The sequence below is a fragment of the Bombina bombina genome, chromosome 1 (assembly GCF_027579735.1).
Source record: "Bombina bombina isolate aBomBom1 chromosome 1, aBomBom1.pri, whole genome shotgun sequence".
In the NCBI taxonomy this organism is placed as follows: Eukaryota; Metazoa; Chordata; class Amphibia; order Anura; family Bombinatoridae; genus Bombina; species Bombina bombina.
The window spans coordinates 192,098,760-192,122,199 of NC_069499.1; the positions used below are offsets into that span (position 1 = coordinate 192,098,760).

A 23,440-nucleotide genomic window follows, 5' to 3' on the forward strand; every position below is an offset into this window, starting at 1 on the left:
AACTATAGGGTGCAGTGGTGACTGGAGTTTAATTAAAATTTAGACCTGCCGTAAAAAACAGGGCGGGCCGTGGACTGACTACACTACAGGAGAAAGGAATTTATCAGGTAAGCATAAATTATATTTTCTCCTGTTAAGTGTAGTCAGTCCACGGGTCATCCATTACTTATGGGATACCAATACCAAAGCTAAAAGTACACGGATGACGGGAGGGACAGGCAGGATCTTTACACGGAAGGAACCACTGCCTGTAGAACCTTTTTCCCAAAAACAGCCTCCGAAGAAGCAAAAGTGTCAAATTTGTAAAATTTCGAAAAGGTGTGAAGTGAAGACCAAGTTGCAGCCTTGCAAATCTGTTCAACAGAGGCCTCATTCTTAAAGGCCCAAGTGGAAGCCACAGCTCTAGTAGAATGAGCTGTAATCCTTTCAGGAGGCTGCTGTCCAGCAGTCTCATAGGCTAAACGTATTATGCTACGAAGCCAAAAAGAGAGAGAGGTAGCCGAAGCTTTTTGACCTCTCCTCTGTCCAGAATAAACGACAAACAGGGAAGAAGTTTGACGAAAATCTTGCAAATAAAATTTCAGGGCACGGACGACGTCCAGATTGTGCTAAAGTCGTTCCTTCTTTGAAGAAGGGTTAGGGCACAATGATGGAACAACAATCTCTTGATTGATATTCTTGTTAGTGACTACCTTAGGTAAGAACCCAGGTTTAGTACGCAGAACTACCTTGTCTGAATGAAAAATCAGATAAGGAGAATCGCAATGTAAGGCCGATAACTCAGAGACTCTTCGAGCCGAGGAAATAGCCATTAAAAACAGAACTTTCCAAGATAACAGCTTGATATCGATGGAATGAAGGGGTTCAAACGGAACACCTTTCGAGAACGTTAAGAACTAAGTTTAAGCTCCACGGCAGAGCAACAGTCTTAAACACAGGCTTAATCCTAGCCAAAGCCTGACAAAAAGCCTGAACGTCTGGAACTTCTGCCAGACGTTTGTGTAAAAGGATAGACAGAGCTGAAATCTGTCCCTTTAATGAACTAGCAGATAAACCCTTTTCTAAACCTTCTTGTAGAAAAGACAATATCCTAGGAATCCTAACCTTACTCCATGAGTAACTCTTGGATTCGCACCAATATAAGTATTTACGCCATATTTTATGGTAAATTTTCCTGGTAACAGGTTTCCTAGCCTGTATTAAGGTATCATGCAGTCAGCCTCAGAGAAATTAGATTTGGATGTTTGAAAGGACCCTGAATCAGAAGGTCCTGTCTCAGAGGCAGAGACCATGGTGGACAGGACGACATGTCCACTAGATCTGCATACCAGGTCCTGCGTGGCCACGCAGGCGCTATTAGAATCACCGATGCTCTCTCCTGTTTGATCCTGGCAATTAATCGAGGAAGCACCGGGAAAGGTGGAAACACATAAGCCATGTTTAAGACCCAAGGTGCTGTCAGAGCATCTATCAGCACCGCTCCCGGGTCCCTGGACCTGGATCCGTTACAAGGAAGCTTGGCGTTCTGGCGAGATGCCATGAGATCCAGATCTGGTTTGCCCCAATGATGAAGCAGTTGGGCAAACACCTCCGGATGAAGTTCCCACTCCCCCGGATGGAAGGTCTGGCGACTTAGAAAATCCGCTGACAGGTGCAAGAGTGAGACTCTGCCCAGCGAATTATCTTTGAGACTTCCATCATCGCTAGGGAACTCCTTGTTCCTCCTTGATGGTTGATGTAAGCCACAGTCGTGATGTTGTCCGACTGAAACCTGATGAACCTCAGAGCTGCTAACTGAGGCCAAGCCAGAAGAGCATTGAAAATTGCTCTTAATTCCAGAATGTTTATTGGAAGGAGTCTCTCCTCCCGAGTCCATGATCCCTGAGCCTTCAGGGAATTCCAGACTGCGCCCCAACCTAGAAGGCTGGCGTCTGTTGTTACAATCGTCCAATCTGGCCTGCGGAAGGGCATCCCCTTGGACAGATGTGGCCGAGAAAGCCACCATAGAAGAGAATCTCTGGTCTCTTGATCCAGATTTAGCAGAGGGGACAAATCTGAGTAATCCCCATTCCACTGACTTAGCATGCACAATTGCAGCGGTCTGAGATGCAGGCGCGCAAATGGTACTATGTCCATTGCCGCTACCATCAAGCCGATTACCTCCATGCACTGAGCCACTGACGGGTGTTGAATGGAATGAAAGACACGGCAAGCATTTAGAAGTTTTGATAACCTGTCCTCCGTCAGGTAAATTTTCATTTCTACAGAATCTATAAGAGTCCCTATAAAGGGAACTCTTGTGAGTGGCAATAGAGAACTCTTTTCTACGTTCACCTTCCACCCATGCGACCTTAGAAATGCCAGAACTAACTCTGTATGAGACTTGGCAGTTTGGAAACTTGACGCTTGTATCAGAATGTCGTCTAGGTACGGAGCTACCGCTATGCCTCGCGGTCTTAGTACCGCCAGAAGAGAGCCCAGAACCTTTGTAAAGATTCTTGGAGCCGTAGCTAACCCGAAGGGAAGAGCTACAAACTGGTAATGCCTGTTTAGGAAGTTAAATCTTAGATACCGGTAATGATCCTTGTGAATCGGTATGTGAAGGTAGGCATCCTTTAAATCCACTGTGGTCATGTACTGACCCTCTTGGATCATGGGTAAGATGGTTCGAATAGTTTCCATTTTGAACGATGGAACTCTTAGGAATTTGTTTAGGATCTTTAAGTCCAAGATTGGTCTGAAGGTTCCCTCTTTTTTGGGAACCACAAACAGATTTGAATAGAATCCTTGCCCGTGTTCCGACCGCGGAACTGGGTGGATCACTCCCATTAGTAAGAGGTCTTGTACACAGCGTAGAAACGCCTCTTTCTTTATCTGGTTTGCTGATAACCTTGAAAGATGAAATCTCCCTTGTGGAGGAGAAGCTTTGAAGTCCAGAAGATATCCCTGAGATATGATCTCCAACGCCCAGGGATCCTGGACATCTCTTGCCCAAGCCTGGGCGAAGAGAGAAAGTCTGCCCCCCACTAGATCCGTTTCCGGATCGGGGGCCCTCACTTCATGCTGACTTAGGGGCAGCAGCAGGTTTTCTGGCCTGCTTGCCCTTGTTCCAGGACAGGTTACGAAAGGCACGAAAATTAGACTGTTTAGCCTTTGGTTTGGCCCTATCTTGAGGCAGGGCATGGCCCTTACCTCCAGTAATGTCAGCGATAATTTCTTTCAAGCCGGGCCCGAATAATGTCTGCCCTTTGAAAGGAATATTAAGCAATTTAGATTTAGAAGTCACATCAGCTGACCAGGATTTAAGCCACAGCGCTCTGCGCGCTTGAATGGCGAATCCGGAGTTCTTAGCCGTAAGTTTGGTTAAGTGTACTACGGCATCAGAAATAAATGAATTAGCTAGCTTAAGGGCTTTAAGCTTGTTCATAATCTCATCCAATGGAGCTGTGCTAAGGGTCTCTTCCAGAGACTCAAACCAGAATGCCGCCGCAGCAGTGACAGGCGCGATGCATGCAAGGGGTTGTAATATAAAACCTTGCTGAACAAACATTTTCTTAAGGTAACCCTCTAACTTTTTATCCATTGGATCTGAAAAAGCACAGCTATCCTCCACTGGGATAGTGGTGCGCTTAGCCAGAGTAGAAACTGCTCCCTCCACCTTAGGGACCGTCTGCCATAGGTCCCGTGTGGTGGCGTCTATTGGAAACATTTTTCTAAATATAGGAGGGGGTGAAAAGGGCACACCGGGTCTATCCCACTCCTTGTTAACAATTTCTGTAAGCCTTTTAGGTATAGGAAAAACATCAGTGCACGCCGGCACCGCAAAATATTTATCCAGCCTACACGGAGGTTCTCAAGCTTAAATTTAAAATTTGAAATTTCTGAATCCAGTTTACTTGGATCAGATCCGTCACCCACAGAATGAAGCTCTCCGTCCTCATGTTCTGCAAATTGTGACGCAGTATCAGACATGGCTCTACTATTATCAGCGCACTCTGTTCTTACCCCAGAGTGATCGCGTTTACCTCTTAATTCTGGCAATTTAGATAGTACTTCAGTCATAACATTAGCCATGTCTTGCAAAGTGATTTGTATGGGCCGCCCTGATGTACTTGGCGCCACAATATCACGCACTTCCTGAGCGGGAGGCGAAGGTACTGACACGTGAGGAGAGTTAGTCGGCATAACTTCCCCCTCGTTGTCTGGTGATATTTTTTAACATATAAAGTTTGACTTTTATTCAAAGTAACGTCTATACATTAAGTGCACAAATTTCTATTGGGCTCCACATTGGCCTTTAAACATAGTGAACAAACAGATTCATCTGTGTCAGACATGTTTAAACAGACTAGCAATAACACTAGCAAGCTTGGAAAAAAACTTTTAAATAAATTTACAAGCTATATAAAAAACGCTACTGCGCCTTTAAGAAACATAAAAATGTGACACAGTTGAATTAACAATGAACCAAATATGTTAAAACAACCAAATTTTAACAGGAAATGTATAAAGTTAGCAGAGGATTGCACCCACCAGCAAAAGGATGATTAACCCCTTAATACCCAAAACGGATAACAGTTGAAATAATAAACGTTTTTATCACAGTCAAACACACTGTCACAGGTCTGCTGTGACTGATTACCCCCCTCAAAACTAGTTTTGGAGACCCCTGGGCTCCGTAGAGACGTCCTGGATCATGGAGGAAGAAATAGGAAGACTGACTAAATTTTTACTGCGCAATAAAGCGCTAAAATAGGCCCCTCCCACTCATATTACAACAGTGGGGAAGCTCAGTAAACTGTTTTTATTCAGAAAAAAACGACAGCCATGTGGTAAAAATCATGCCCATAAAGTTTTATCACCAAGTACCTCAGAAAAAACGATTAACATGCCAGTAAACGTTTTAAAAATTGAAAATTATGAAATGTTATTAATAAGCCTGCTGCTAGTCGCTTTCACTGCAGTGCAGGCTCAAATATTACTTTAATATTGACAGTATTTTCTTAGTGAAATTCCATTCCCCAGAAATACCTCAGAGTATACATACATACATACATATCAGCCTGATACCAGTCGCTACTACTGCATTTAAGGCTGCACTTACATTACATCGGTATTAGCAGTATTTTCTCAGTCAATTCCATTCCTTAGAAAATAATTTACTGCACATACCTCCTTGCAGGTGGGCCCTGCATGCTATCCCCTGTTCTGAAGTTATCTCACTCCTCAGAATGTCCGAGAACAGCAAGTGGATCTTAGTTACGACCGCTAAGATCATAGACAAACTCAGGCAGATTCTTCTTCTAATGCTGCCTGAGAACAAACAACACACTCCGGTGCCGTTTAAAATAACAAACTTTTGATTGAAGAAATAAAAACTAAGGTTAACACACCACAGTCCTCTCACACGTCCTATCTTTAGTTAGGTGCAAGAGAATGACTGGATATGACGTAGAGGGGAGGAGCTATATAGCAGCTCTGCTTGGGTGATCCTCTTGCACTTCCTGTTAGGGAGGAGATATAATCCCATAAGTAATGGATGACCCGTGGACTGACTACACTTAACAGGAGAAAAGAAAGAGTGAAGAGATATGAGAAATTTTACATGAAAGGCATGTCAACATGGGGTAAAAACTAAAGAATTTGTTTCAGAGCAGACTAAAGAAAGATTTATGATAAGGTATACCATTAGATGCTCAGATAAAAGTGTGGTGTATATGATTGAGTGCTCATGTAAAAAACACTATTTGGGGGAGACAACGAGAACCCTCAAAGATAGGATCAGAGAGCACAAATGCCAGTACAGGCCCTGGGGCCATATGTGGACCTCAACATAGTTTAATCTGGCCCTCCCTTGTTTACTAGCAAGGTAATTAATTTGGCCCCATCCATTTTTTAGGGCTCTAAGAGGTGTAACAAGTTAATGTATTGTTTAGGCACTGACAAGATAAATATAAAGACAAGCAGGCTTTGTCCAGTGTACACTCCCATTATGCACTGCCTAGATAAACTTTTTATTCAGTTACAGAATGATCACTTCACTTGGCACTCACCAGAAAAATATACACTGTGTATGTCTATTGTGGGTTACAAATCACACCATGCATTACTACTTGGGTAATGTCACTTCCAGTTTCTAGTATATCCAGTTCCAGAGCACTTACTCTCTTCAAGTGGCCCCCATGGGAGAAGAACACTTGGACAATGGCCCCGAATACAATAAGCTTGATACCCTTGACTTATGCTGTATAAGAAAGGGTAATCGTGATACCTACAGCTATAAAGATTTTAGGATAGTCCATAACAATAATACAAAAGATTTTAAGGTGATGAAAACAGAATTTATGTTTACCTGATAAATTACTTTCTCCAACGGTGTGTCCGGTCCACGGCGTCATCCTTACTTGTGGGATATTCTCTTCCCCAACAGGAAATGGCAAAGAGCCCAGCAAAGCTGGTCACATGATCCCTCCTAGGCTCCGCCTACCCCAGTCATTCGACCGACGTTAAGGAGGAATATTTGCATAGGAGAAACCATATGGTACCGTGGTGACTGTAGTTAAAGAAAATAAAATATCAGACCTGATTAAAAAAAAACCAGGGCGGGCCGTGGACCGGACACACCGTTGGAGAAAGTAATTTATCAGGTAAACATAAATTCTGTTTTCTCCAACATAGGTGTGTCCGGTCCACGGCGTCATCCTTACTTGTGGGAACCAATACCAAAGCTTTAGGACACGGATGAAGGGAGGGAGCAAATCAGGTCACCTAAATGGAAGGCACCACGGCTTGCAAAACCTTTCTCCCAAAAATAGCCTCAGAAGAAGCAAAAGTATCAAACTTGTAAAATTTGGTAAAAGTGTGCAGTGAAGACCAAGTCGCTGCCCTACATATCTGATCAACAGAAGCCTCGTTCTTGAAGGCCCATGTGGAAGCCACAGCCCTAGTGGAATGAGCTGTGATTCTTTCAGGAGGCTGCCGTCCGGCAGTCTCGTAAGCCAATCTGATGATGCTTTTAATCCACAAAGAGAGAGAGGTAGAAGTTGCTTTTTGACCTCTCCTTTTACCGGAATAAACAACAAACAAGGAAGATGTTTGTCTAAAATCCTTTGTAGCATCTAAATAGAATTTTAGAGCGCGAACAACATCCAAATTGTGCAACAAACGTTCCTTCTTTGAAACTGGTTTCGGACACAGAGAAGGTACGATAATCTCCTGGTTAATGTTTTTGTTAGAAACAACTTTTGGAAGAAAACCAGGTTTAGTACGTAAAACCACCTTATCTGCATGGAACACCAGATAAGGAGGAGAACACTGCAGAGCAGATAATTCTGAAACTCTTCTAGCAGAAGAAATTGCAACTAAAAATAAAACTTTCCAAGATAATAACTTAATATCAACGGAATGTAAGGGTTCAAACGGAACCCCCTGAAGAACTGAAAGAACTAAATTGAGACTCCAAGGAGGAGTCAAAGGTTTGTAAACAGGCTTAATTCTAACCAGAGCCTGAACAAAAGCTTGAACATCTGGCACAGCTGCCAGCTTTTTGTGAAGTAACACAGACAAGGCAGAAATCTGTCCCTTCAGGGAACTTGCAGATAATCCTTTTTCCAATCCTTCTTGAAGGAAGGATAAAATCTTAGGAATCTTAACCTTGTCCCAAGGGAATCCTTTAGATTCACACCAACAGATATATTTTTTCCAAATTTTGTGGTAAATCTTTCTAGTTACAGGCTTTCTGGCCTGAACAAGAGTATCGATAACAGAATCTGAGAACCCTCGCTTCGATAAGATCAAGCGTTCAATCTCCAAGCAGTCAGCTGGAGTGAAACCAGATTCGGATGTTCGAACGGACCCTGAACAAGCAGGTCTCGTCTCAAAGGTAGCTTCCAAGGTGGAGCCGATGACATATTCACCAGATCTGCATACCAAGTCCTGCGTGGCCACGCAGGAGCTATCAAGATCACTGACGCCCTCTCCTGATTGATCCTGGCTACCAGCCTGGGGATGAGAGGAAACGGCGGGAACACATAAGCTAGTTTGAAGGTCCAAGGTGCTACTAGTGCATCCACTAGAGCCGCCTTGGGATCCCTGGATCTGGACCCGTAGCAAAGAACTTTGAAGTTCTGACGAGAGGCCATCAGATCCATGTCTGGAATGCCCCACAGCTGAGTGACTTGGGCAAAGATTTCCGGATGGAGTTCCCACTCCCCCGGATGTAATGTCTGACGACTCAGAAAATCCGCTTCCCAATTTTCCACTCCTGGGATGTGGATAGCAGACAGGTGGCAGGAGTGAGACTCCGCCCATAGAATGATTCTGGTCACTTCTTCCATCGCTAGGGAACTCCTTGTTCCCCCCTGATGGTTGATGTACGCAACAGTTGTCATGTTGTCTGATTGAAACCGTATGAACTTGGCCCTCGCTAGCTGAGGCCAAGCCTTGAGAGCATTGAATATCGCTCTCAGTTCCAGAATATTTATCGGTAGAAGAGATTCTTCCCGAGACCAAAGACCCTGAGCTTTCAGGGATCCCCAGACCGCGCCCCAGCCCATCAGACTGGCGTCGGTCGTGACAATGACCCACTCTGGTCTGCGGAATGTCATCCCTTGTGACAGGTTGTCCAGGGACAGCCACCAACGGAGTGAGTCTCTGGTCCTCTGATTTACTTGTATCTTCGGAGACAAGTCTGTATAGTCCCCATTCCACTGACTGAGCATGCACAGTTGTAATGGTCTTAGATGAATGCGCGCAAAAGGAACTATGTCCATTGCCGCTACCATCAACCCGATCACTTCCATGCACTGAGCTATGGAAGGAAGAGGAACGGAATGAAGTATCCGACAAGAGTCTAGAAGCTTTGTTTTTCTGGCCTCTGTCAGAAAAATCCTCATTTCTAAGGAGTCTATTATTGTTCCCAAGAAGGGAACCCTTGTTGACGGAGATAGAGAACTCTTTTCCACGTTCAATTTCCATCCGTGAGATCTGAGAAAGGCCAGGACAATGTCCGTGTGAGCCTTTGCTTGAGGAAGGGACGACGCTTGAATCAGAATGTCGTCCAAGTAAGGTACTACAGAAAGGCCCCTTGGTCTTAGCACAGCTAGAAGGGACCCTAGTACCTTTGTGAAAATCCTTGGAGCAGTGGCTAATCCGAAAGGAAGCGCCACGAACTGGTAATGCTTGTCCAGGAATGCGAACCTTAGGAACCGATGATGTTCCTTGTGGATAGGAATATGTAGATACGCATCCTTTAAATCCACCGTGGTCATGAATTGACCTTCCTGGATGGAAGGAAGAATAGTTCGAATGGTTTCCATCTTGAACGATGGAACCTTGAGAAACTTGTTTAAGATCTTGAGATCTAAGATTGGTCTGAACGTTCCCTCTTTTTTGGGAACTATGAACAGATTGGAGTAGAACCCCATCCCTTGTTCTCTTAATGGAACAGGATGAATCACTCCCATTTTTAACAGGTCTTCTACACAATGTAAGAATGCCTGTCTTTTTATGTGGTCTGAAGACAACTGAGACCTGTGGAACCTCCCCCTTGGGGGAAGTCCCTTGAATTCCAGAAGATAACCTTGGGAGACTATTTCTAGCGCCCAAGGATCCAGAACATCTCTTGCCCAAGCCTGAGCGAAGAGAGAGAGTCTGCCCCCCACCAGATCCGGTCCCGGATCGGGGGCCAACATTTCATGCTGTCTTGGTAGCAGTGGCAGGTTTCTTGGCCTGCTTTCCCTTGTTCCAGCCTTGCATTGGTCTCCAAGCTGGCTTGGCTTGAGAAGTATTACCCTCTTGCTTAGAGGACGTAGCACTTTGGGCTGGTCCGTTTCTACGAAAGGGACGAAAATTAGGTTTATTTTTTGCCTTGAAAGGCCGATCCTGAGGAAGGGCGTGGCCCTTACCCCCAGTGATATCAGAGATAATCTCTTTCAAGTCAGGGCCAAACAGCGTTTTCCCCTTGAAAGGAATGTTAAGTAGCTTGCTCTTGGAAGACGCATCAGCCGACCAAGATTTCAACCAAAGCGCTCTGCGCGCCACAATAGCAAACCCAGAATTCTTAGCCGCTAACCTAGCCAATTGCAAAGTGGCGTCTAGGGTGAAAGAATTAGCCAATTTGAGAGCATTGATTCTGTCCATAATCTCCTCATAAGGAGGAGAATCACTATCAACCGCCTTTATCAGCTCATCGAACCAGAAACATGCGGCTGTAGCGACAGGGACAATGCATGAAATTGGTTGTAGAAGGTAACCCTGCTGAACAAACATCTTTTTAAGCAAACCTTCTAATTTTTTTATCCATAGGATCTTTGAAAGCACAACTATCCTCTATGGGTATAGTGGTGCGTTTGTTTAAAGTGGAAACCGCTCCCTCGACCTTGGGGACTGTCTGCCATAAGTCCTTTCTGGGGTCGACCATAGGAAACAATTTTTTAAATATGGGGGGAGGGACGAAAGGAATACCGGGCCTTTCCCATTCTTTATTAACAATGTCCGCCACCCGCTTCGGTATAGGAAAAGCTTCTGGGAGCCCCGGCACCTCTAGGAACTTGTCCATTTTACATAGTTTCTCTGGGATGACCAACTTGTCACAATCATCCAGAGTGGATAATACCTCCTTAAGCAGAATGCGGAGATGTTCCAACTTAAATTTAAATGTAATCACATCAGGTTCAGCTTGTTGAGAAATGTTCCCTGAATCAGTAATTTCTCCCTCAGACAAAACCTCCCTGGCCCCATCAGACTGGGTTAGGGGCCCTTCAGAAATATTATTATCAGCGTCGTCATGCTCTTCAGTATCTAAAACAGAGCAGTCGCGCTTACGCTGATAAGTGTTCATTTTGGCTAAAATGTTTTTGACAGAATTATCCATTACAGCCGTTAATTGTTGCATAGTAAGGAGTATTGGCGCGCTAGATGTACTAGGGGCCTCCTGAGTGGGCAAGACTCGTGTAGACGAAGGAGGGAATGATGCAGTACCATGCTTACTCCCCTCACTTGAGGAATCATCTTGGGCATCATTGTCATTGTCACATAAATCACATTTATTTAAATGAATAGGAATTCTGGCTTCCCCACATTCAGAACACAGTCTATCTGGTAGTTCAGACATGTTAAACAGGCATAAACTTGATAAAGTACAAAAAACGTTTTAAAATAAAACCGTTACTGTCACTTTAAATTTTAAACTGAACACACTTTATTACTGCAATTGCGAAAAAACATGAAGGAATTGTTCAAAATTCACCAAATTTTCACCACAGTGTCTTAAAGCCTTAAAAGTATTGCACACCAAATTTGGAAGCTTTAACCCTTAAAATAACGGAACCGGAGCCGTTTTGAACTTTAACCCCTTTACAGTCCCTGGTATCTGCTTTGCTGAGACCCAACCAAGCCCAAAGGGGAATACGATACCAAATGACGCCTTCAGAAAGTCTTTTCTAAGTATCAGAGCTCCTCTCACATGCGACTGCATGCCATGCCTCTCAAAAACAAGTGCGCAACACCGGCGCGAAAATGAGGCTCTGCCTATGCTTTGGGAAAGCCCCTAAAGAATAAGGTGTCTAAAACAGTGCCTGCCGATATTATTATATCAAAATACCCAGATAAAATGATTCCTCAAGGCTAAATATGTATTTAATAATGAATCGATTTAGCCCAGAAAAAGTCTACAGTCTTAATAAGCCCTTGTGAAGCCCTTATTTACGATCGTAATAAACATGGCTTACCGGATCCCATAGGGAAAATGACAGCTTCCAGCATTACATCGTCTTGTTAGAATGTGTCATACCTCAAGCAGCAAGAGACTGCTCACTGTTCCCCCAACTGAAGTTAATTGCTCTCAACAGTCCTGTGTGGAACAGCCATGGATTTTAGTGACGGTTGCTAAAATCATTTTCCTCATACAAACAGAAATCTTCATCACTTTTCTGTTTCTGAGTAAATAGTACATACCAGCACTATTTCAAAATAACAAACTCTTGATTGAATAATAAAAACTACAGTTAAACACTAAAAAACTCTAAGCCATCTCCGTGGAGATGTTGCCTGTACAACGGCAAAGAGAATGACTGGGGTAGGCGGAGCCTAGGAGGGATCATGTGACCAGCTTTGCTGGGCTCTTTGCCATTTCCTGTTGGGGAAGAGAATATCCCACAAGTAAGGATGACGCCGTGGACCGGACACACCTATGTTGGAGAAATGGGAATTTTGAGGAGGAACTATTGTATACAGAGGTGGAGCTTATCTATAAATTGAAGACTGTCCAACCTAAAGGGCTAAATTCAAAAATAGATGTAAGCCCATTCTTATAAGACTTGTTGGAAGGTGTTATACCATCGTTTGTACGACCTAGGTAACACAGATTTATATATTACATACATGACTTACCACTCCCAAAAATGTTTTCATTCTTATTGACCTACATTAAATGTATCTAAATAAAGTGCATATCTGTATATAGTATATTTGTCCATCTCTTCTTCAAATAGCTTATGAGTGTGACCCCAAATAAGTTTGTCTCTAGGATTTTATGATGAGTACATTTATATTTTACATTGTATTTTATTTGTATTTTACATTGTATTTTATTTCTGAGCTAAAGCTATGAAAGAAGAAGTCAATGTATAGTAATAAACTAGAACACCTTAAAAAGGACAAGGCATGGTAACTTGCCCTACAATAATATACCACTACCTTAAGAATAGACAATTGATTTAACCAATAGGACAAATTGGATGTAAATTTAAAAGGAGTTTCAGCTTCACGATCTATACTCTTGATAAAGCCCCAAGTTGTGGACAAAACACGTTGACGAATCGTGTAATATCTGTGACTGACAGTGTATGTCACAGAAATAATGCTGCTGTGAAGAAAACATAATTTATGCTTACCTGATAAATTCCTTTCTTCTGTAGTGTGATCAGTCCACGGGTCATCATTACTTCTGGGATATTACTCCTCCCCAACAGGAAGTGCAAGAGGATTCACCCAGCAGAGCTGCATATAGCTCCTCCCCTCTACGTCACTCCCAGTCATTCGACCAAGGACCAACGAGAAAGGAGAAGCCAAGGGTGAAGTGGTGACTGGAGTATAATTTAAAAAATATTTACCTGCCTTAAAAAACAGGGCGGGCCGTGGACTGATCACACTACAGAAGAAAGGAATTTATCAGGTAAGCATAAATTATGTTTTCTTCTGTTAAGTGTGATCAGTCCACGGGTCATCATTACTTCTGGGATACCAATACCAAAGCAAAAGTACACGGATGACGGGAGGGATAGGCAGGCTCTTTATACAGAAGGAACCACTGCCTGAAGAACCTTTCTCCCAAAAATAGCCTCCGAGGAAGCAAAAGTGTCAAATTTGTAAAATTTGGAAAAAGTATGAAGCGAAGACCAAGTTGCAGCCTTGCAAATCTGTTCAACAGAGGCCTCATTCTTAAAGGCCCAAGTGGAAGCCACAGCTCTAGTAGAATGAGCTGTAATTCTTTCAGGAGGCTGCTGTCCAGCAGTCTCATAGGCTAAACGAATTATGCTACAAAGCCAGAAAGAAAGAGAGGTAGCAGAAGCCTTTTGACCTCTCCTCTGACCAGAGTAAACGACAAACAGGGAAGACGTTTGTCGAAATTCCTTAGTTGCCTGTAAATAAAACTTTAGGGCACGAACTACATCCAGATTGTGCAGAAGACGTTCCTTCTTCGAAGAAGGATTTGGACACAAAGAAGGAACAACAATCTCTTGATTGATATTCCTGTTAGTGACTACCTTAGGTAAGAACCCAGGTTTAGTACGCAGAACTACCTTATCCGAATGAAAAATCAAATAAGGAGAATCACAATGTAGGGCTGATAACTCAGACTCTTCGAGCCGAGGAAATAGCCATTAAAAATAAAACTTTCCAGGATAACAACTTTATATCAATGGAATGAAGGGGTTCAAACGGAACGCCTTGTAAAACGTTAAGAACAAGGTTTAAACTCCATGGCGGAGCAACAGTTTTAAACACAGGCTTAATCCTGGCCAAAGCCTGACAAAAAGCCTGAACGTCTGGAACTTCTGACAGACGTTTGTGCAACAGAATGGACAGAGCTGAGATCTGTCCCTTTAATGAACTAGCAGATAAACCCTTTTCTAAACCTTCTTGTAGAAAAGACAATATCCTAGGAATCCTAACCTTACTCCAAGAGTAACCTTTGGATTCGCACCAATATAGGTATTTACGCCATATCTTATGGTAAATCCTTCTGGTAACAGGCTTCCTAGCCTGTATTAGGGTATCAATAACTGACTCAGAAAAACCACGTTTTGATAAAATCAAGCGTTCAATTTCCAAGCAGTCAGCTTCAGAGAAGTTAGATTTTGATGTTTGAAAGGACCCTGTATCAGAAGGTCCTGTTTCAGAGGTAGAGACCAAGGTGGACAGGATGACATGTCCACCAGGTCTGCATACCAAGTCCTGCGTGGCCATGCAGGTGCTATTAGAATAACTGATGCTCTCTCCTGTTTGATTCTGGCAATCAATCGAGGAAGCATCGGGAAGGGTGGAAACACGTAAGCCATCCTGAAGTCCCAAGGTGCTGTCAGGGCATCTATCAGGACTGCTCCTGGATCCCTGGATCTGGACCCGTAACGAGGAAGCTTGGCGTTCTGTCGAGACGCCATGAGATCTATCTCTGGTTTGCCCCACTGATGAAGTATTTGGGCAAAGACCTCCGGATGAAGTTCCCACTCCCCCGGATGAAAAGTCTGACGACTTAAGAAATCCGCCTCCCAGTTCTCCACTCCCGGGATGTGGATTGCTGACAGGTGGCAAGAGTGAAACTCTGCCCAGCGAATTATCTTTGTTACTTCCATCATTGCTAGGGAGCTTCTTGTCCCTCCCTGATGGTTGATGTAAGCTACAGTCGTGATGTTGTCCGACTGAAACCTGATGAACCCCCGAGTTATCAACTGGGGCCAAGCCAGGAGGGCATTGAGAACTGCTCTCAATTCCAGAATGTTTATTGGTAGGAGACTCTCCTCCTGACTCCATTGTCCCTGAGCCTTCAGAGAATTCCAGACGGCACCCCAACCTAGAAGGCTGGCGTCGGTTGTTACAATTGTCCAGTCTGGCCTGCTGAATGGCATCCCCCTGGACAGATGTGGCCGAGAAAGCCACCATAGAAGAGAATTTCTGGTCTCTTGATCCAGATTCAGAGAAGGGGACAAGTCTGAGTAATCCCCATTCCACTGACTTAGCATGCACAGTTGCAGTGGTCTGAGGTGTAAGCGTGCAAAGGGTACTATGTCCATTGCCGCTACCATCAAGCCGATTACCTCCATGCATTGAGCCACTGACGGTTGTTGAATGGAATGAAGGGTGCGGCAAGCACTTTGAAGTCTTGTTAACCTGTCTTCTGTCAGGTAAATCTTCATTTCTACAGAATCTATAAGAGTCCCCAGAAAGGGAACTCTTGTGAGTGGAACGAATGAACTTTTCTTTTCGTTCACCTTCCATCCATGTGACCTTAGAAATGCCAGTACTAACTCTGTATGAGACTTGGCAGTTTGAAAGCTTGAAGCTTGTATCAGAATGTCGTCTAGGTACGGAGCTACCGAGATTCCCCGCGGTCTTAGTACCGCCAGAAGAGCACCCAGAACCTTTGTGAAGATTCTTGGAGCTGTAGCCAATCCGAATGGAAGAGCTACAAACTGGTAATGCCTGTCTAGGAAGGCAAACCTTAGGTACCGGTAATGATCTTTGTGAATCGGTATGTGAAGGTAAGCATCCTTTAAATCCACTGTGGTCATGTACTGACCCTTTTGGATCATGGGTAAAATTGTCCGAATAGTCTCCATCTTGAACGATGGAACTCTTAGGAATTTGTTTAGGATCTTTAAGTCCAGGATTGGTCTGAAAGTTCCCTCTTTTTTGGGGACCACAAACAGATTTGAGTAAAACCCTTGTCCCTGTTCCGACCGTGGAACTGGATGGATTACTCCCATTAACAAAAGCTCTTGTACGCAGCGTAGAAACGCCTCTTTCTTTGTTTGGTTTGATGACAACCTTGACAGATGAAATCTCTCTCTTGGAGGAGAGTATTTGAAGTCCAGAAGGTATCCCTGAGATATTATCTCTAGCGCCCAGGGATCCTGGACATCTCTTGCCCAAGCCTGGGCGAAGAGAGAAAGTCTGCCCCCCACTAGATCCGATCCCGGATCGGGGGCCCTCAATTCATGCTGTTTTAGGGGCAGCAGCAGGTTTCCTGGCCTGCTTGCCCTTGTTCCAAGACTGGTTAGGTCTCCAGCCTTGTCTGTAGCGAGCAACAGATCCTTCTTGTTTTGGAGCAGAGGAAGTTGATGCTGCTCCTGCTTTGAAATTCCGAAAGGAACGAAAATTAGACTGTCTGGCCTTAGGTTTGGCCCTGTCTTGAGGCAGGGCGTGGCCTTTACCTCCTGTAATGTCAGCGATAATTTCTTTCAAACCAGGCCCAAATAAGGTCTGCCCTTTAAAAGGTATATTAAGTAATTTAGACTTAGAAGTAACATCAGCTGACCAGGATTTTAGCCACAGTGCTCTGCGTGCCTGAATGGCGAATCCTGAATTCTTAGCCGTAAGTTTAGTTAAATGTACTACGGCCTCCAAAATGAATGAATTAGCTAGTTTAAGGACTCTAAGCTTGTCCGTAATGTCATCCAGAGTAGCTGAATTAATGGTCTCTTCCAGCGACTCAAACCAGAATGCCGCCGCAGCCGTGACCGGCGCAATGCATGCAAGGGGTTGCAATATAAAACCTTGTTGAACAAACATTTTCTTAAGGTAACCCTCTAACTTTTTATCCATTGGATCTGAAAAGGCACAGCTATCCTCCACCGGGATAGTGGTACGCTTAGCTAAAGTAGAAACTGCTCCCTCCACCTTAGGGACCGTCTGCCATAAGTCCCGTGTGGTGGCGTCTATTGGAAACATTTTTCTAAATATCGGAGGGGGTGAGAACGGTACACCGGGTCTATCCCACTCTTTAGTAATAATTTCAGTTAGTCTTTTAGGTATAGGAAAAACGTCGGTACTCGTTGGTACCGCAAAATATTTATCCAACCTACACATTTTCTCTGGTATTGCAACTGTGTTACAATCATTCAGAGCCGCTAACACCTCCCCTAGTAATACACGGAGGTTCTCCAGCTTAAATTTAAAATTTGAAATATCTGAATCCAATCTGTTTGGATCAGAACCGTCAGCCGCAGAATGAAGCTCTCCGTCCTCATGTTCTGCAAGTTGTGACGCAGTATCTGACATGGCCCTAGTATTATCAGCGCACTCTGTTCTCACCCCAGAGTGATCACGCTTGCCTCTTAGTTCTGGTAATCTAGCCAAAACTTCAGTCATAACAGTAGCCATATCTTGTAATGTTATCTGTAATGGCCGCCCAGATGTACTGGGCGCCACAATATCGCGCACCTCCCGAGCGGGAGATGCAGGTACTGACACGTGAGGAGAGTTAGTCGGCATAACTCTCCCCTCGCTGTTTGGTGAAATTTGTTCAATTTGTACAGATTGACTTTTATTTAAAGTAGCATCAATACAGTTAGTACATAAATTTCTATTGGGCTCCACTTTGGCATTGGAACAAATAACACAGGTATCTTCCTCTGAATCAGACATGTTTAACACACTAGCAAATAAACTTGCAACTTGGAATACAATTCTAGTAAAATATTATGAAAACGTACTGTGCCTATAAGAAGCACAGAAGATTTATGACAGTTGAAAATTAATAAACTGAAACAGTTATAGCATCAATCCTTGTAAACAACACAACTTTAGCAAAGGTTTGTTCCCATTAGCAAAAGACAACTAACTCTGATAGCAGAAAAAAAATTACAGAATAAACGTTTTTTTATCACAGTCAACTACAATCTCACAGCTCTGCTGTGAGAATTACCTCCCTCAAAACAAGTTTTGAAGACCCCTGAGTTCTGTAGAGATGAACCGGATCATGCAGGAAATACAATGAGCTGCTGACTGAAATTTTTTGATGCGTAGCAAAAGCGCCAAAAAACGGCCCCTCCCCCTCACACACAACAGTGAGAGAGATCAGAAACTGTCAGAAATTAGATCAAGCAACTGCCAAGTGGAAAAATAGTGCCCAAACATTTATTCACTCAGTACCTCAGAAAATGAAAACGAAGAAGTGTAAAATATACATACATGACATTATATCGGTATGGCAGGATTTTCTCATCAATTCCATTGTCAGAAAATAAAAGCTGCTACATACCTCTTTGCAGGTTAATCTGCCCGCTGTCCCCTGATCTGAAGTTTACCTCTCCTCAGATGGCCGAGAAACAGCAATATGATCTTAACTACTCCGGCTAAAATCATAGTAAAAAACTCTGGTAGATTCTTCTTCAAACTCTGCCAGAGAGGTAATAACACACTCCGGTGCTATTATAAAATAATAAACTTTTGATTGAAGATATAAAACTAAGTATAATCACCATAGTCCTCTCACACATCCTATCTAGTCGTTGGGTGCAAGAGAATGACTGGGAGTGACGTAGAGGGGAGGAGCTATATGCAGCTCTGCTGGGTGAATCCTCTTGCACTTCCTGTTGGGGAGGAGTAATATCCCAGAAGTAATGATGACCCGTGGACTGATCACACTTAACAGAAGAAACAGAGAATATCCAGCTTGTACAGGAAAGGGATCAAATTAAGCCGCAAATCGAAGGTCACGTGACCAGCTCCAGAGAAATCCAAAGAGACGCAGAGGAAGACGCCACATCGGAACCAGTGGGTACTACTAGCTGTGACTAACGGTTGGAAGAATCATCTGAAGACGATATAAGGTAGCGGTCTGGTGAACAATATAACAGGAGCTTAAAAGGTATTTACAGCGGTATTTAAAGCTTACAAGAGCTGGATATATCTTCCATTTGTGGTTGCATTATTGACTAACATATTGGGATTGTGTTGATAACATAAGGTGGTCTTATTCAAGAACATTTAAGTCCAGAACATTTTCTCAAAAATATTGTAGTCTGGAACAGTTTGATCTTAAAAAGGGACACCGTTTTATATTAAGTCTTTTAACCAGACAGTCTCTGGTGGTTGCAAATTATCTTTTCTTTTAAGGGAGACATTCCTAATCATCATCATTGTATTTTGCTAGCACTCTACTTTAAAACAGGTGAGCTTGAAAAGTTCTGGATGGATTGAAACATAAGTATTTATCCGTCAGGTCTACTGTAAATCATGAAGAGCCTTATTCTAGTGTGAGAATAGCTCACTGCAAGGTTTCTGTTTTGAGAATCTTTAAAGCTTAAAAAAAATATTTAAAGATCAGAATCTGAACAAACTTATTTATCCTTCTTTAGAACATCAATCAGATAGCTCACAGAAAAAAAAGGTAAGCTTCAAAAAGATACAGCCTTAGGCTTATTCTTCCTAATATATGTTGATAGTTTTGATAGTTTTGCTTCTAAAACGTATAACTTAGTTAATGGAATAAAGGTAATTTACTGAATTTCAAACATTTATGGGAGGTTTCTACGAACTCCAAAAATGCTTATGGAGAGTACATACCACCAGTTCTTAAAAATTACTTCAACATGAGCGCGTGAGAGAAAAACAAAAGTTGTACATATGGTGTCATCTGGTACAACATGCTCACCTGCAAGAATAGGTGGTCTCTCCTCCTCTAAACACTTTGCCACAGAGCGGGGGGGCCTCACTTTGCCGCAGCTTCTCCACAAACACCTTAGGATCCTCTCCAAACAGATACCATTCAAGTGGGGTGAGGATGGTCGTCTCTGCCAACTGCTCTTCCTTCTCCAAAAGAGGCTGCATTTCATCAGTGTAAATAAGTGGAACGTACTTTGCCAAGTGCTGATGAAAAGTGGAAACAAAATTCCCTCCAACGTCTAGTTTCTAATAAAATAAATTAATAAATTAATTAATAAAACATTGAAATGTACATTCAACCATAATTATGTTATAAACAGCAACAATACTTTCAACAAATAATAGGAGTCTTATTGCAATATAACTTTACAATAATCAGACAAATTGTGGCATTGACCATAAGATTCTTAAAAGGGATAGAAAAATATCCCTGGGATGAAGCCAAGCAACAACCATGACTGACTCTGCGCCTGCATTTCCAAATATTTCAAACATTAAACATTCTTGCAAGTCAAAATAAATAATTTCCAGTTATGTTTACTTTCTATTAAAACATTATCATGCAAAGCTGTGAAATGTATTAGACTGGATATTAAATACCTCATTTAAGGACTCCATGACAGTTGCATGGTAAAATGGTACAGGTGCTTGGCTAAAACATGCCTGAAAAGTTTATTGTAAAAAAATAGCACAAGGTTTCTTACAGTTTTTGACAGGCACTTTACAGGTTGTATTACACAGTGTATTATACAGTCTTATAATAAGAAAAAAATGAATACTGTAGATATCTGACCCTGCTATTTGCTGCACCGTAGCTCATTTCTAGCAGTTAGTAAAACGCATGTATGCAAGAGACTATACAAGTGGAACACCAATGGAATGCAAAACAATGCATATTTTGGTGGTAAAATAACAGTTTAAAAAGCCTTTTAAAACAATTTTCTTTACAAATCTTTTTGCAATGCAACCAGATGACTCAGAGGAACATCAGTTTACACAGATTCACTCTGATGTACTTATTTAGTTCCTACAACTGATCACATTTTAGATAACTTGCATGAACCAAAGCTCCCTTCTGTAAAAAAAAAAAAAAAAAAAAAAAAAAAAAAAAAAAAACAGTTACACAGTACTAATAGCAAGTGTTTCTCTACAAGTCGATCTTGGCCATGTACCAGCTTAAGTAGCTATGATCTCACCAATCTCAATTCACATTTGGCTCCTACCTTTTCCTGGGTATTGTTCTGCAAATCACTAAACATCCATTAAACCTGAGATACCCAAGAAAAACAAGGAGGGCTACACTAAACGCTTCCACAGTAATACAACTTGCAAAGGAACATATTAAAGAAAATGTATTTCTGGATTATCGCTTATTGTGCTACTGAACCTATATGTATTCTTACAATGTTAAGATCAGTAGCAGAAAATCCAAGCATACAGACCGATCCCTTTGCTGCCTATCTCCTGCTTTCTGCACATTTTCTGTACTTGACTAAATAATATATACTTATTGGGCATTATTCAGAACTAAAATGCAAGGCAATGTTTGTAAGCATCAGCACATTCTACAAACAATAATCTGTAGCACCATAAAGAGATATTGTAGTACAACAATTACATGATCTAATTCTTTAAAGCCTGTAATTTATGCACTAAATTACTGTGTCCTGCTCAGGAGCTGCATATCACAATCTGAACACAAGCAATAACTGGCAAAGTCACGTGACTGCTGCTGATTGGCTCTCCATCTGTTTACTGCTCAGGACCATCAGAATTAGTGCATGTAATTTTTTCCACTACAAAGGAACCCTTTATGTCACCAGAACATAGGTAATAAGTCCGGGTACTTTGCCTAGCGTTCCCTATTGATGTTGTACCTACATCCTACCTTCTGACTCGTGTTTCAGTCTCGGGTGTCAGCTCTGACAGCTAAGATCACAGCCAGAGGCAGAAGGCATCTGCCTTCATATGGTAACGAGTGCGGATAGTGCTCCCTTTACCATATGAAGGTACATCACAGATGCAAACAGTGACACTGTGTCACTGTTTGCAATCGCTTGAGGGGCTCCCGTGAGTTGTGAGGGAAGGAATGAGGGAGGCGGGTGGGCAGAGCATTGCGGGAGGGAGGGGAGGGACTGCTAATTCTTATCTTATTAACAAAAATGTAAATTAATCTGCAATTACCGTTAGCCTATAATTTACGTGAATCTTACACTTATCACTTATCAGATGGAGTGGAGTTAAAGGGACACTCAAGTCAAAATTAAACTCATTATTCAGATAGAGCATGCAATTTTAACCCCTTGAGTGCTAACGACGGCTCTGAGCCGTTGCAGAGTTTCTCACTCAGGTACTAACGACGGCTCAGAGCCGTTGCTAGCACTCTCCCACCTTGAGGGAGATCTGGGGACTCCCACCCGCTCCTACCCAGGCGATCTTGCCTGTAGAGTAACAGGCATCGCCGGGGCTTTCCGTTTTGCGTGGTGACATCACACGTAATGACGTGATGACGTCACCGCGCAACTTTATTTTAAAAAGACAATGGACAATATAGGGAAAGGGGGCATGCTGCTTAGAAGCCTGTATCTCAGGCATCTAAGCAGCTACAGACCCCCAAGACCCACCGTTGGAAAGGTAATCGCCTAACCTTTCCAACAGTATAAGTCTTGGGGATCTGAAAAGAAAAAAAAGTTTAAAAAAAAATATTTTAAAAAATGTAAAATTAAAAAACCCAGGTGGGAAAGTGCTTAGCACTCAAAGGGTTAAACAACTTTCCAATTTCCTTCCATAACAAAATGTGCAGTCTTTTTATATTTAAACTTTTTGAGTCACCAGCTCCTACTGAGCATGTGCAAGAATTCACAGAATAAACGTATATATATATGCATTTGTGATTGTCTGATGGCTGTCACATGGTACATGTATGCATTTGTGATTGTCTGATGGCTGTCACATGGTACAGGGGAGTGGAAATAGACATAACTTTAAACTTGTTAGAAAAAAAAATCTACAACTCATTTGAAGTTCAGACTAAGTGCTATTGCATTGTCTTGTTATCTTGCATTTGTTGATTATGTAAATCGACTGTGTTTACTGGTCCTTTAAGAGTTTTCCTTAAAACACAAACTCAAACACAATGTGGCACAATAGGACAACATAAAAAGGGCATGCCACACCATGTCCAGAGGAGATAGAAGGCTTAGCTGACCAAACAGACAAGTCAGGATAATAGCAAGAGAGGGACCAAAGGGTAACTTAAAGGGCCATAATACACAAATGTTTAAACACTTGAAAGTGACGCAGCATAGCTGTAAAAAGCTGACTAGAAAATATCACCTGAGCATCTCTATGTAAAAAAGAAAGATATTTTACCTCAAAAGTTTCTCAGTAGCCACATCCCATTGTAAATGACTTCTAAGCAGCAAATTAGTATGTCTGTCCTGGGACAGCAGAAGGAGCGAGCTTACGTGCACTCTCATCTTATTTCCCTATTCAGCTTAAAGGGACATGAAACCCACATTTTTTCTTTCATGATTTAGAAAGAGCATGCAATTTTAACCAACTTTCTAATTTACTTCTATTTTCTCATTTGTTTTATTCTCTTGATATTCTTTGCTGAAAAGCATATCTAGATAGGCTCAGTAGCTGCTGATTGGCTCCCACACATAGAAGCCTCATGTGATTGGCTCGCCCATGTGCATTGCTTTATCTTCAACTAAGAATATCTAAAAAATGAATCAAAATAAATAATAAAAATAAATTGTATTGTTTA

At 42.4% G+C, this 23,440-nt stretch overlaps 1 protein-coding gene across 5 annotated transcripts in view; it reads right to left on the reverse strand.

Annotated features, from left to right (window-relative positions):
• UBR1 (ubiquitin protein ligase E3 component n-recognin 1) overlaps positions 1-23,440 on the reverse strand; it is a 693,945-nt gene that overhangs the window by 592,734 nt on the left and 77,771 nt on the right. For all 5 annotated transcript variants that reach the window (XM_053697798.1, XM_053697801.1, XM_053697800.1 and 2 more), the window contains exon 2: positions 19,658-19,914. In XM_053697798.1, coding sequence (XP_053553773.1) covers positions 19,658-19,914 — 257 coding nt within the window. The remainder of the gene's footprint in view (positions 1-19,657; positions 19,915-23,440) is intronic.